Here is a 14695-nt window from a genome sequence, read left to right on the forward strand (position 1 = left end):
CCAGAGGATTTATATGCCAATTAATGCTGTGAGATCATTGGCTTGTTATCGTTCATTGAAATTAAACAAAATAACGTTGAAGAAAGGGGTGAAATACCGATTCTGAATCGGTGGCTCGCGTTGCTTCTGTTCGCAATCTTTTTTTTTTGTCTTTTTTTTTTTCATTCTTTTTTACCTCGTCTTCTTCCTCCCCCCCATTTCCTATCTAGTGCTGACTTTCCCCTCTCTCTTCTCTCTCCCGCCGTTGTTGTCATGCCAACTTCCCAGGAGACGGTGTTGTCATGGATACCGAGCGGCAGGGCAGATCAGCTGATGTCTGGTGTCATTCAGGCATGTGCACAAATCGGCCTCCTGTATGTGCGCTCGTTCCCTCCCTTCTTTGCAGTGAGCTCCCGCTCTCCTCATACCTCTCAACCAAACACAAACTAGAGCTGCAGTGTGACCACATATACTTTATTTACACACTCAGTTCAATAGTCTACATAGGGCTGTGTAGTGCGTGGTGTTTTTCTTGACCAGTTGTCTCCAATAACTCAAAAGCATTGAACACAAGAAGTGCCAGCTTATGCACTCCCAAGATCAGGATATGATGAAAAATAAATTGTAATAATACTGTAAATTTGTGCATCTGCAGCTTGAATGCCCTTGCATTTTTGCAACATGGATGGCTATGGAGCTTAAGTTATTTTATTCATTTAATCACAGAGCACCCACCCTTTCCATCGTAATTGGGCTTCTGGGATGTGTTATATAACCAATTATTTGATCCCCAAAGAATAAACTGGGAAAACCTGCTGTTCACATTTTGTCCTCTTGACATCCGTGGTCCATGTAGATATCTATCTATCTATCTATATATATATATATATATATATCTATCTCTATCTATCTCAAGTTTTCAGAAAACTTTTGGAAGATAATAAATCTAGGAAGGTGTTCATATTTACTTTTAATTGATTAACTATTGAAACATCTATAACATGAAGTGTAAGAGTGAAGGTTCCACTCACAGTTTCACATTTCTTGCAATATTCCATATCCTAAAGATAATCGGTTATTATTAACAAACAAGACAACAAAGAGGAGAACATGAAATATTATGAAATAACTGGGATTCATCACATCTTTAAAAAGTTGTACAGTCGTGTAGTCTACATAACAACTGCACTGAAAATCCTACAGTGTAATCGTCAATGCAGATCCAGAGCGTGTAGCGCCCAAATTGGAGGGCAGGACTAAAATATGTCCATATCTCCAAGTTTTGTTAAATATGTAACTGGATGACAGACGAGTCATTGAGCAGGTGGCGGGGCAGATGAATGGCTCTAACAGATTCCATATTCTGGTTAAACTGATTTGGGGGAATCAAGACAGAGAAAAAAATGAGACAAGGAAGCGAATCTGAATGTATCATTACCCAACTCATTAGAACACCGACTGTCGTTCCAATCAATTAAGCCTTTAATATAAATGTAAATGTAATCGGCTCTTTGTAATTAACTGTGGGTGGATTGCTATACAGAGAGGCATGGCTTTAGGCTTTAATTCACGGTGATTACGTGAAGTGTTTGTTTCTGAAATCACGGGCATCATGTTGAGGCTAAATAAGCTAGCTGGTTGATTTGCTGCCGGTCAAAACCTGTCTCTGCTTGTCTGCCTGTGATGGGGAGTTTGTCTCGGCATTGCTCTCTGGTGATGGTTATTAGTGTAGCTGACTGGCTGCCCTCTGGCTATTTCCTCAACATTCACTGCCTTCAGTTCAACTTGGAAAGACAAAGAAAAATGGCTAAAACCTAGGGGAGATGACAAAGGAGACAAAGGAAAGCGAGGCTAAATAGAGGGTGGATATAGGATAAAGGGAAAAGTAATGGGAAGTTAATGAGAAATGAAGCTCAGGTCTTCTTTTTTCTCCTGAAAAGTGTTTGTCTGTAAATATATTGGATTCTTCCTGCAGCTTTGTAGACCTGTGAAGCAGACAATCCAGCTGAAAAACAGAGTCTCCTTTTAACCCAGCTGCTTTAGTTCGGGGGGCTCTAATTGGAAAAATTAGACTGGCCCTTTGGGAGGCTAATCTATAAAGCATTACTCTAGATGCTGATGACGTTCTCCACCAGAAGAAATCCCGTACACCAGTTGACACCAGAGACGGATACTGACTGATATTTGTCCGAGTAATTCATCACATCTTGTCGATAAATCACCAATTTGCCTTAGTGTAATAGTAATGATCTTTTCTTATTTATTCTGAGAAAATTCAAAAAGGGGTTTTTCATGATTCAAACAGAGTATTTCTTTTCTTTTCTTCCATATACCATATACCCTGTATATGCATCCTTTTCGGGGACACATAAAAACAGGAACAAGCAGCAATATTTTGTACAATCTTATCATAAATGAAAAGTAAGGGGGGAAAGTATGTTTAGCCTACACAATTTCTGCTAGAAGATCGAGCGGCTAATAGTTTCCTTTGAAATGAAGAAAACACAATGTTTAAAGAATAAAAGTACATGCCCAGCCTTGTCCCACTGTTGAAATTAACAGGATAAAGACGTGCATATTGGAAAAAGACAAGACTAACGGAAGATCATTAACATATACTGGCCTCTTCCTCAGACAGTTTGCTTCATATTGATATGATGGCATCACACAGTTTCTGCAGATTTGTTGGCGAAACATCCACCATGCGAATCTCCCATTCAAACACTCTCTGGGACTGAGATCTGGTGACTGATGGGCAGATTTGAGTGGGTTAAACTTGCTGTTCAAGAAACCAGTTTTAGATCATGGATGGAAGCGGCCATCAAAGTAGGGCTGCAACAAACAATTATTTTGATAGTCGACTAGTCACTGATTATTTTTGCGATTAGCCGACTAATCATTTCAAGCATCCATTGGACATAAAATGTACAGCTTATTGCACCAGCAGCATCTGCTCTTATATAACTATCATTAGCATACAGCTTTAAGTGTTTAAGGTATGTGCTAACTAAAAATAAAGGCAAGATGATAGTTTATTAAATTTTAATGAAATTTGCAGATTGTTTTGGTGAAGTTTAATAAACTCAGCCGTCTGCACCTTGCTATCTAAAATATAACAGCCAAACAATAACATTTTTAAGTTATCTAAGTGACTTATATATCATGTTTAACCTGAGTAGCGAAAGGCGGCGGTGGGTTTGAAAACGATTTGCCGGGATTCCGGTGTTCTCACGGGCTCTAGCGAGCCTTAAACCCCGCTTAGCTATCGAGCTGGTGGGTAACAGACGTCTCCGAAAACGTAGGAGCGCTTTTGAAAATATGTGGTGTCCTGATAAACTGAGCAGATATTTGAGGTTTACACAGCTACATTCTCGCCTGAAAATATGTTAAACGTTTATTTTGTGACCCAGAAAGAATAATAAGAGTAATATTAAAACTAACTAGCTGCCGCCATTGTTGGAAACTGAGCTGGGCCGCGCTATGAATTCTGGGACACAGCTTCTTCTTCTTCAGGGTTTAACGGCAGCTGGCATCCTTGTACATGCAGTGCTGCCATCTTCTGTTTCAGTCCGTTATTACACTCTTAAATCCTGCTATTATTCCTGCGTCTTTGGGGATCTTACAAAGCTTCAAACGACGCGTCGACTATTAAATTAGTCGTCGACGATTTTGATAATCGATGTAATCGTGACTAGTTGACTAATCGTGGCAGCCCTACATCAAAGGATGGGTACACAGTGGTCATAACACAATAGATATGGTCGTTAACAATACTCAGACTGTGGCGTTTAATTAATGCTAAGGGGCACAAAATGTGCCGAGGAAATATCCCCCACACCATTACACCTCCACCACCAGCCTGAACTGTTGATAAAAGGGAAGATATTTTCAGTTTCTTACACAAAATGAGGCAGAAATTGAGACCTTTCGTTCTGCCTTTCTGTCAGCTCAAAGCAGTCCAGCCATTTTTTTCTGGCATCAGTAGGACATTTTCTCTGTAAACCCTGGAGATGGTTATGTGGGAAAATCCCTGCCCATCTGGCATCAACGATCATGATAAAACACCTTTCTTTCCATTCTGATGATCACTTTGAACTTCAACAGGTCATCCTGAAATGCCTAAACACGTTCAGCTGCTGCTGTGTGATTGGCTGACTACATTAATGTGTTATGAGCCATTAAACAGGTGTACCTAGTAAAGTGGCAGGTGAGTGTAAGTAATTATTGTACTGACCAGTCCAAATCCTTCAGCTCTCTTCACTTTACTTCTTGGTGAAGCAAGCTGTGGTGAAACCAAATTACTCCACTGATTTTCACAACTGTAACACTGTAACAGTGCAGAGTGTTTGTTTGTGTATTTCTCTGTCTGTTTTATGTACATGTTTATCTGTGTTTAACTGCGTGTGTCCTTTCTCTCTCTATTTGTGTATCTCAGGTGACAGGGCTGAGCGTGTCCCCCGGGAAGGACCAGCTGGTTGTGTTCCACACCAAGGACAGCAGGGATCTCGTGGTGTGCCTGCAGGGTATGGTGCCTGCCAATGAGAGCCGCATCGGGGAGCTAGTTGGCACCCTGCTTAGCCATTTCAAGAGGTAAGCAGTGAGGGAAACAAGTAGTAGTCAGAGGAAGGGCAACAGGCACTGGTGAAAGCAGAGTCACCTGTTTATGTGCCTAAATATGATATGTTAAAATGTCCCGAAAAATGTTAGCTGTTCTGATTTAAAGACTTGTGGGTGACACGAGGTGAAGGTAGCTCATTTCTTCTATTTACTGTGTAGAGAAAACTGCTTCCAGTTAATAATCAGCATATTGTCCCCACTTAAACCTTGTGCGGCTCTCATTTGAGGTAATTTCCCGCATAGCTGCAGGAGCAACGTGCTTCCTAAATTGAGAAAATAATAAAATTGGCTCAATTGAATTTCTAGAACATTATGTCAAATCCAGTCACACTGGCTCATATGTGTGGTACTGGCTGATGTGACCTGTGGTTGCAGGATTATGAGGCAGTTAGACGACGCAGCAGCAGCTGTCCCCACTTAAACCCTAATGTTCACTTAATAAGGACTCAGAGCACGCTTCAGGACAGGATATTAATTCGTACATCATTTGTTGTTTTCCTGTTCAGCTGAGAAAGGCAGATGGATAATTGGGATAAAATGTTTGTTAATTCTTTCTAAAGCTATTGTTTCGTTTCTACGTGGTTTTGTGTCCGCTTTAGGTCAAAAATGTGAAATGAACAAAAGTCAGTATGGATGCGCCAATCAGATGTTTTGATAGGACATCAGGCTAATCCTGATTAAAAAGCTGGATTGGTTCTTGCTGACAGCTGTCCAGTCTGTTCAGTTTAATTCTCGGTTGGTCTCTGTTCACTACGCCACGCGTCAGCATCATTGCATTGCTGAGGGAAAGATGTAACGTACGTAACATGGAGGAATCTTATCAGTTATGAGATATTTCACTTTTTTTGTAAATCTTCAGTTTTTTAACTTAACTGCAATCTCTGATCCAGTGAGCTGACATTACTGAGGAAGAACTACGCTATTTTAGATTTATGTCACCATTTCAATGTTATTTCGCTTCACCTGTCTCTTGTATGCAAGGATGTTCATTCACAGTGAGACTGGGAGCAGGGAAAAGACAAACGCAGTAAAGATCGACACACTAATGTGAAATGAAACTACTGTGCAAATGCAAACCCTGTTCTGAAAAAGTTGGGTTCTTTAAAATGGAAATAAAAATAGAATGCTCATCTAATAAATCAACTTTTATTCACATCAGAGGACATAGAAAACATATCAAATGTTTAAAATGAAGAAAAATATTGACTCATTTCAAATTTGATGACAGCAGCGTGGGAGAGGACCGTGTTTATCACTGTAGTATCTTCTCTTCTTTAATAACAACCTGTAAACATCTGGGAACTGAGGGGACCAGCTGAAGGATTTTTGGAGAGGATTGTGGACTGCAGACAGGGCAGTTAAGCACCCACACTCTTCTACTGTGAAGCCATGCTGCTGTAATAGATGCAGTATGTAGTTTGCTTAAATGCAGGCTTTGCTTAAATATGCAAAGCCTTTCCTGAACAAGTCATCGTCAGGATGGGAGCACACGTTCCTTTAAAACCTGTAGATAATGTACCCCCATACCATCAGACATGTTGGCTTTTTAGTAAACTTTGATAGAAACCTGCTCCTCTTTAATCCAAAGGTTGCATGTCCATGTTTTTGAAAAAGACTTTTGGCCCAGAGAAGATGTGTTTTTGGATCGTGTTCACTTATTGCTTCTACTTCTTTAATACAGCTTTAACCTGCATTTTTGGTTGATTCTCTGAACTGTGAGTTCTGGAAGTGTTCCTGAGCCCACGCAGTGGTTTTTCTTTGAATACTCATGCATATTTTTAATGCAGTGCCACCTGAGGGCCGAAAGATCTCAGGCATCAGAGATCTTCAGGCCCTTTCAAACTAAAAATCTAAAGCTTTTGAAGATATTGTGTACTGTAGATAAAATCTGGGCCAAATTAAATATGTGGATCTATCCACTGTGGGGACCCCTTGCAAATAATCGAGCAGCCGAATGAGGTTATAAAAATTTCTTTAGTTCAGTAAATCTATATTTATTTGTTACAATTTTTTGATAAAGTTACACAAAACGATTTCCCATCTGTTCTTCACAGTGAGAAATATACTGTAGCTTGTTTTAGAAGCAGGCATCCAGTTAAGTCTGGGCATCTTTATTATTCAATCTTTTCAATTTGTGTCACCAGAAAGAAAGTTTTTGTTTTTTTTTACCTTCTAAACTTAAAACAAATATAGTGGAGAAATTCCATGTATCCATCTTCTTCTGCTTATTCAGTTCAGGGTTGTGGGAGTTGGGAAAAATTGTGTATTTAAATTCAGTTGACTGGTAATCATAGATTTTTATTTGTTTTTTCAGCTCAATAGTGTCACCAAAGTCTACAGCTGTGGACATCAGACATGCAGGTGATCGGTCCATCTTTTATTGACGGCATAAAAAAGTTTAACTTCGCTGTGTGAAACGTGGTGTGGATCAGAAAATGGACAAAAACAGTCAGAGTGTGTCTAAACGTGCAGTTCTTCTATAATTGCTGTTTTGTGCTCCACCTGCAGTATTACGTATTGAAGTTAGGGAAAATTTCATCATGTCTTCAAATATAAATAAAACATTTTATCCACATCCAGTCGTCAGTCCAACAACTGGCGTATTTATTGAGGGGAGGTGTGTGAACAGTCCTCTTTCATCCAAGCAGCACACACTCGCTGGTTATGGAAAAGATTACAAAGTCATCTATATGGGATTATTTTTTAAACGGACAAAACCAGCTGCCCAGGGACTTGGCTGCAGCATTCAGATAAAAGATGCATCAAGCAAAGAAAACCACTAAGGAGATTGCTAAAACGGCCTCTTCTTCTATATCTTCTTTTGGCTTCTCCCTTTAGGGGTTACCACAATGGATCATCTGCCTCCATCTCTTCCTACCCTAGCAACCTCTTCTGTCAGACCAGCCCTCTGCATGTCCTCTTTCACTTCATCTATCCTTCTCTGTTATCTTCCTCTTTTCCTCCTGCCTGGCAGCTCCATCTCCAACATCCTTTGTCCAGTCTAGTCACTATTCCTCCTCTGTACATGTCCAAACCTCAGCCACCAGCCTTGCCCCTCTAACTTTGTCTCTAAACTGCTCAACCTGAGCTGTCCCTCTGCTATACTCATTAATAATCTTGTCCATTCTGGTCTGAACAAAACTCTTAGCCTCTTCACCTCTGCCACCTCCAGCTCCACCTCCTGTCTTTTTGTCAGTACTATAGTTTCCAAACCATACATCATAGCGGGTCTCACTATCATCTTGTGATGTTACACATCACCCCTGATGCTCGTCTCATACTACAATACATACTGTCTTAACCCGGCTTCTACAACTCCCTATAAGCTTTTTCCTCTGCCTTTGCAACCTCTCTGTCTGCTGTATGCTTTGCTTCCCAGTGCTCCTTCTATTTACCTAGAAAACAGAAGCTTTTTTTCTTCTTCTTGTGTTTGCTAGTGCGCACAAAGATTGGACACTGAAGCACTGGCTAAAGGTCATGTGGTCTGAGTCTAGATTTCAATTAGTGCAGAAAAGAGGTACATGAAGTTTATCAGTCATCCACGTCATCGTAGTTTAAGGATTTTGGAAAGAAAAGGATCTGGACTTCTTTAAATCGGATGGTAAGGTGGGGCTAGGCTTCACAGTGGGTTCACCTGAAACCTTGGCTGATTGTGACCCACACCCGTTTTCACACCTTGGCTCGTGTGACTAGGTAGAGGATCCATAGGGGGTCCATTACTCTCTTGGGGACACCCGCATAGGGCTTAAAATCTGTGACTCTCCACCAGTTGCTCTTAGAATTGATGAAGCTTCTCGGATAAGAGGTGAAACGTCTTCAAAGAAACTTAAAGAAGTCCAGACGCTTTTCTTTCCAAGCTCCTTAGACCACATGAAGTGATGCACCCATCGTGTCTAGTGTGGGTGCTGATCTGATCTGCTCAAGATTCAGTTGGGACACAACAAGATTCAGCAATGTTGTGTCCCCAAAACTGTGGTCAGCAGACTACCCGAATATACGTAATGAGCTGGAAACGACATGGAAATATTCCAGGATTCAGTGAAAGCGTGTTGAGTGTGAGAAATAATCTTGACGCTCGCCGCAAACCTCAACTTCAATCAGCGTCGGTGGGATGTGTGCCGCTTTATGCAGCGGTTTGACTTTCCCAACATCGATACAAGATCTCAGTGAAAAATGAATCCAACTCTGGATGGAAATCAATATGGTGACATGAGCTTGGCATAAGCTTATTGAAACAATGTATGTGTGCCATCATCAGCACTAAAGAGGGTCGAGTGAACTATTACAGTGTTTTTTTTTAATTTTTTTGTTTTTTAGTTGCTTGGCAGTGTGTTTAGTATTTTCACATGAGTTGAACTTTGCGTTTTCATGGTAGAAGAAGATGTCAATGTCCAAAATAAATGACTCAGTCTTAAAATAAACTCAGTAAGCTGCTAAATGACTGCTTAAGATCAAACCAGTGACACAATGTAGTTTGTTGATAGCTGACCTTTTCGTTAATTTGATATACCCATACATTAATGTTTTGATAAGGCGTGTTTTTAAGTCACTGACACTGATTATTATTATTCCTGACCCGTCTACAGTATAGTCTGCTACATGCATTGAGTTCTCTGTTCATGTTTGTGTCTCATTGTGTCTGTGGTTGTAAGAGAGAGACAGGGCGGTGCATATAGTATTGCTTGCAGACAGATGTGCCTGCATCTGCTCATCTTGGTGTTTAATGTGTTTGCAGCGTTGCCTGTGTGTGCGTCCTTCATCATTGCCGTTTGATGGTGTTACCTTGTTCCATTGTGGAGCCCATTTCCCCGTAGGTGTCGGGCTGTTAAGAACCTCCAGTGGGCCTCGCGTAATGACCCTGTATGTGCTTCACATTCAGGCTCATCCATCATTGTGAAACAGTGACAGAACAAAGGGAACACCAGCATGTGCAAATAATGTGTACGTGTTCGTGATTGTGCCTTTGTTCTTAGTAGATTTGTGTGTTGTGTTTGTGGAGGATTTCCCGTGAAGCAGTGTACATGCGATTGCGCTCATGCTTGTGTACTGTAGGATCTTCTGCATCCAGTGTCCTGCTGCTGCAGCTCCCTGTAGATGCGGCTTTAACCTTTATCTCTCCTTCAGCATGCTGCACAGTGTCCATAACAGCATACTGGAAGAAGGGCAGCTTAAATCAGCAACAAAGCAACACTTTATCCTCCTCAAAGTGACATCGAGGCCAAAACAGAATGACACCGCCAAAGGGAATAAATCCTCTTCTGTCATGGCTGTAGTCGGATACTTGAGTTTCCGTGTGGTGCCATTTCTTTTTGACAGTTTGCAAATCTGCTTGACATTAATCTGTTTGATATTTTCTGTTATTATTTATTTATTTATTTATTTTGCTGAGAAATGAAAGTATTTTTCATAATGTCAAGCACAAACTTATCAATACCAAGTTCCTTCAAGCTGGAGTGATTCAGAGATTTCGACTCCGCATACATAAGAAGATAACCCTCTTCCTCTTATCGGCCGTGATGCACCACTTGTCTGAAGAAATTCCAAAATATTTCAGTCTTATTTTGCATAAAAAGGAGGAGGAGGGATTAGATTCCCTTGCCTCCAGCCTTTCTTCTTTCTTCCTTCCTCTGCGTATCCTTTTTTGCTCTTCTTTCTTCTTCCTATTTTTGACTATCCCTATTGTCCTGATCTCAGTCTCTCCTGAACCCCTTAGGCCCCCCCTCCACTTGCTCATCTCTCTCTCTCTGACTCTTTCTCAATCTTTCCTTTTTCCTCCTCTGGCTCCCCCCCTCTTCATTTCTGGAGAAGAGGCAATGAAATATTTAAGGCTGTGCTGCTGTTGAGGCCTATATTTAGACAAGACAGAGCCACCCCCTTTTTTCTCTGTCTTTCCCTTGTGTGCGTGTGTGCTCCTGTGTGTGTGTGTTGACATGCGCACCATGCAGCAGTGACTGCAGCACACCCACAAATCCTCTGCTAGGATAGGAGTAGACACGCTGCATCTGTCACACATTAAAATCAAGGACAGAGTCAAAGAACCCAAAAGACCTCATATATATGTTCCAGCCTCTCTCACTGATTACTATACATCCTCTAATAGTAACAGGGTGGAATCAGGTCTATATCATAAACTGTATATACCATAACACAGTACATTAGTTTGTGAAGTCTTATTTCTTGTTCACCCCACGAAGAATATATCAAAGGACCAGCTATCAATAATGCAAAGAGAAACTATGGTTTCATTAGGACCAGTCTGCAGTGTGGTGTCAATAGACGCATATCAGAAATGCTCTGCCGCTGGCAATAAATGCCAAAGGTAAAGATTATCTGCCACCACAAGAAACGGCTGAATGTTTGCAAGTGTCTTTTTACCCTAAAATGTCTTTGAAGAGGACTTATTTTGCTTGTCCTTATTTTTTATCTTATATATTGTGTCAGTGTTTATATTAAACACGGTAGAAGTTTCAAATTATGAGGTCATAGTGTCTACAAATAATCTGTGTAAGCTAAAAACCTACTGAACTACTGCCCCAAGGAGCAGTATAAGATGAGAAGGGATTATTTTGAACTGTGATTCATGCAAAGCTTCTCTACTAGAGTCTAAGAATAAATATGTGAAGTATAAGGTAAAGCATTAACCAGCACAGAGAAAAAGATGGCAGAGGTATGGCAGTAATTCTCGTTTTCTCACTAGTGTTGCTTAAGACCTCAGTCACACAAGTTTAAAGACCAATCAGCAACCATCTGGTAACCACCAGTCACTGGAAATAAATGTGTATTCCATGATTGGTTGATGAGTGGTTGGTGGGAGCTGCTAGTGGTTGTAAAGAGGTATGAGGACCTCCAAGCCTCCTTATGATTGCTTTAGTTGCTAGCAGGTTGGCGAGGTCATCAGTAGATTGCACAAAAGACAGCAAATCTGCTGGAAACACTCACAGGCTGCTTGCTGAGCTTTACTGAAACTGACAAAAACCAGTTTTGAAATGTGCCAGCAGCACTGGTAAAGCACAACTTTTTCTTTGAAGACAAATGTCCCCCTAACCCTTGTTTTTTGGCTTTGTCTTCCAATATCAGACCCACCATGAATTGCAGGCCATGTTAAAGAACACCATTTCTCCTAACAGGGTGAGGTCTTTGTTAACTCATCATCATGAACAAGAGACTTGCACACTTTTAAAATGTGCACAATAAACCATGACTTGATAATAAATATGAGATTTACTTCGTGCTGTATTCTGTTTAAATGTGTTGCAGTTTATATCTCACTCAGTGCCACATCTCAGGCTTCCATGTTGACTCGCACTTTTCCTCACTGAGAGACAAAATGTAAAAATAACTTTGTAATGAATTATTCATCCTCGTCTTCAATTCTCATAGGTGATAAGCTCCAGGTGGTAGATGAATAAAATTCAATATATATATGCCAAAAAAAAAAAAAAAGGGTTGGGATTTTTTTTTTTTTTTTGACATTTGAAAGTGGCACTCAGTGGGTTTTACGCCATGTTGATGTTGTTCTGAATGTATTATTAGAAACTTCTTGGCACGTCTTCCCCTCCTAACTCACCGCTGATTCTTTTAAATCCTTGGTTCACATAATCTCTGCTGTTTTCTGCCGTTGTAGTTGCTGCGATGTGTAAGCAGCTGGAATTGGTTTCTTAGATAAAGACTCTGGGAAGTCAAGCTGTTGCTACAATGTCCACAGTGACTAATGAAAAAGCCTGTGCAGTGGATGGATTGTGTGTGGATGTGTGGGGGGTTAAGGACATTGATAGCATCCTTGCCTGTTGTCCTCTGTGTGAATTTGGCTGCAACAAGAGATTAATGGTTTTGTTATTAAAAAATTCGTCAATTAGTCAAGGAGAAGAACATCGGGACTGAATGTAGTGCCAATACAATAACCGATTACATCCTAGTAATAAAACAGTTTGTTTGTTTTGTTTAACAAACCTCTGTATTGACTATTAACTTATTATATATTGATTACATAAAAACTACAGACTGTAAATAAACATTGGGCATAGTCACCTTGATGTTGACTGTTGTTTTGAGGCTGAAATTTAGGGGTTTAGGCTTTAGCTTTAGCTTTTTAGCCTGAAGTGATCAGGTTGTAGCTTGGATAACATGGTACTTTCTCAGCCTGAACAGTTGTATCGCATCACACAGACAGCCTACTATTTATTGTACAAATGTACAAATGAAATATTAGAATTTCAGCAACCAAAACTTGAGCAAAGGCTTCTTGGACAGGCTGTATGTATTGTTAGTGCCATTATCCACACAGCAGACCGTATTACTTTGTCAGTATGAACAAGACATAAACATGGTTAAGAGGTCCAGTTTAGCTACTTAAATTAGCAGAGGTGAAGCAAACAGCTAGTGGCTACATCTGCCCGTGGTAGCAAGGCAGATATATTCCTAAGTATAAGCCTAAGTAGAATTTAAATGGATAAATTATACAACAATTTATACCAACTGCAGCGGTCACAAAAACGCTAAGACAAGTTTATTTGCAGTTTAATGTTAAAGTGTTTAGATAGTTAACAGTGCAGATTCCATTTGCACTTGCTCTTCCTTCTTTTAATGAGAAAAATCAGGCTGAAAAGCATTTATTTCACCTGGAAAAAGTTTTTTTTTTTTCCAATATTTGCCTTCTTTTTATAGACCGATTAAAACAGGACTTTTTATATGATAATTAAAGTATTTGGTGTTAAATTAACACAGATTTTGTTGTGCACCCGTGTAGTTTAGCTTGTTAGCTTTCAATGATATTTAGGTACAAACCAAAGTAGTAGCTGATGTTTTCAGTGTCTGAAATCATAATACTGCATCTTAATAAAAAGTTTTGGTATCATCAAAGTTGGTTAAATTAAATCAGAGGAGAACATCTACCTTCCTCGACAGTCCATCTGATAATTGAGACATTTTACAGAAATAAATCAAAAAATAAAGGACAGAGTAGTGCAAGACAAACAGTCAGGAAATGATGCTGAGTCATTGTTTGTTATAATGACAAATGGAAAAAACAAGACAGAGAAGAAATCATTTCAGTTAACTGGAAAATGTAAAAGTTGTTCTGGTAAAAGAAAATAAAGCAGCAGTTTGGTGAGTATAACATGACGTCTGACAGATGAAATTAACTGAGCATCACAGCGTGCTTCACATTTATATTTATTATTTTGTGCTAGTTATTTAATTTAAAGTGATTTTTAATTTGAAAATATTTCACTCAAAACTAGGGATGGGTATTGATAAGATTTTCACGATTTCGATTCCATTTTCGATTCTGTTTAACGATTCGATTCTTTATCGATTCTCTTATCGATTCTTTTTATAAAAGGAGAACACTAAGGTCGATTAGCTTAGAACTTTGTTTTATATCTTCTCTTTGAACAACATAGAAATTTAGGAGTAACATGGCCTTACAAACGCAGCAGTGAGATCTTAAGAGATCCACAGCCTACGGCTCCTCAATGGGGTGTCACAGGGTCCCCAGGAAAAAAATTGTAAATGTAAAATAATAAAATAAATATTCTTCTGTAGCAATAACAAAGTATAACATAAATTATTCTGTAACAATTACACAAGAATATCCAGTAATGTCCCTGCCTACAATTAAACACATTCACTTACCGAAAATCGGGGCATCTGCTGTGGCAAATGGGTCCAAGCCTTTTAGCACAAACTTAGTCACTGCTCGGTGACATTCGTCTATCCTGGCCTGAAAGGAGACGCTACCGGTAGACTGCAGCGAGAACTGCCAGCATCTGAGCCAGACTCTGTCTCTCTCATCATGGTCACCTAAACGCACAGTAATGGCAGGTTTTGTAATAAGGCAGATCGCGCTAACATAATATGCACTGTTAGTTGATTATTTACCTGCCGCATTAATGGGAGAGGACATGCAAACGTTACCGCTGCTGCTGGGTTGAGATTCACGAGTCCGGATCGGAATTAAAAACACGACATTCATTTAAGGTCATCGCGTGTTTTGTGAGCAAATGCTTTTGCATATTCGTAGTGTTTCCTCCCTTAAATGAAATATCTACTTAGCAAGTATTGCAAGTTGCCCTGTTGTCATCCGTTCTCGTAAAGTATA

General features: G+C 39.9%; 1 protein-coding gene across 1 annotated transcript in view; it reads left to right on the plus strand.

The window, feature by feature from the left end:
* The window catches only part of myo1d (myosin 1D), a 119835-nt gene that overhangs the window by 82057 nt on the left and 23083 nt on the right, over positions 1-14695 (plus strand). The window contains exon 21 of the mRNA XM_026178077.2: positions 4415-4569. Within this exon, the coding sequence (XP_026033862.2) occupies positions 4415-4569 (155 nt within the window). The remainder of the gene's footprint in view (positions 1-4414; positions 4570-14695) is intronic.

This window comes from Astatotilapia calliptera, chromosome 8 (assembly GCF_964374335.1).
Source record: "Astatotilapia calliptera chromosome 8, fAstCal68.1, whole genome shotgun sequence".
NCBI classification, from domain to species: Eukaryota; Metazoa; Chordata; class Actinopteri; order Cichliformes; family Cichlidae; genus Astatotilapia; species Astatotilapia calliptera.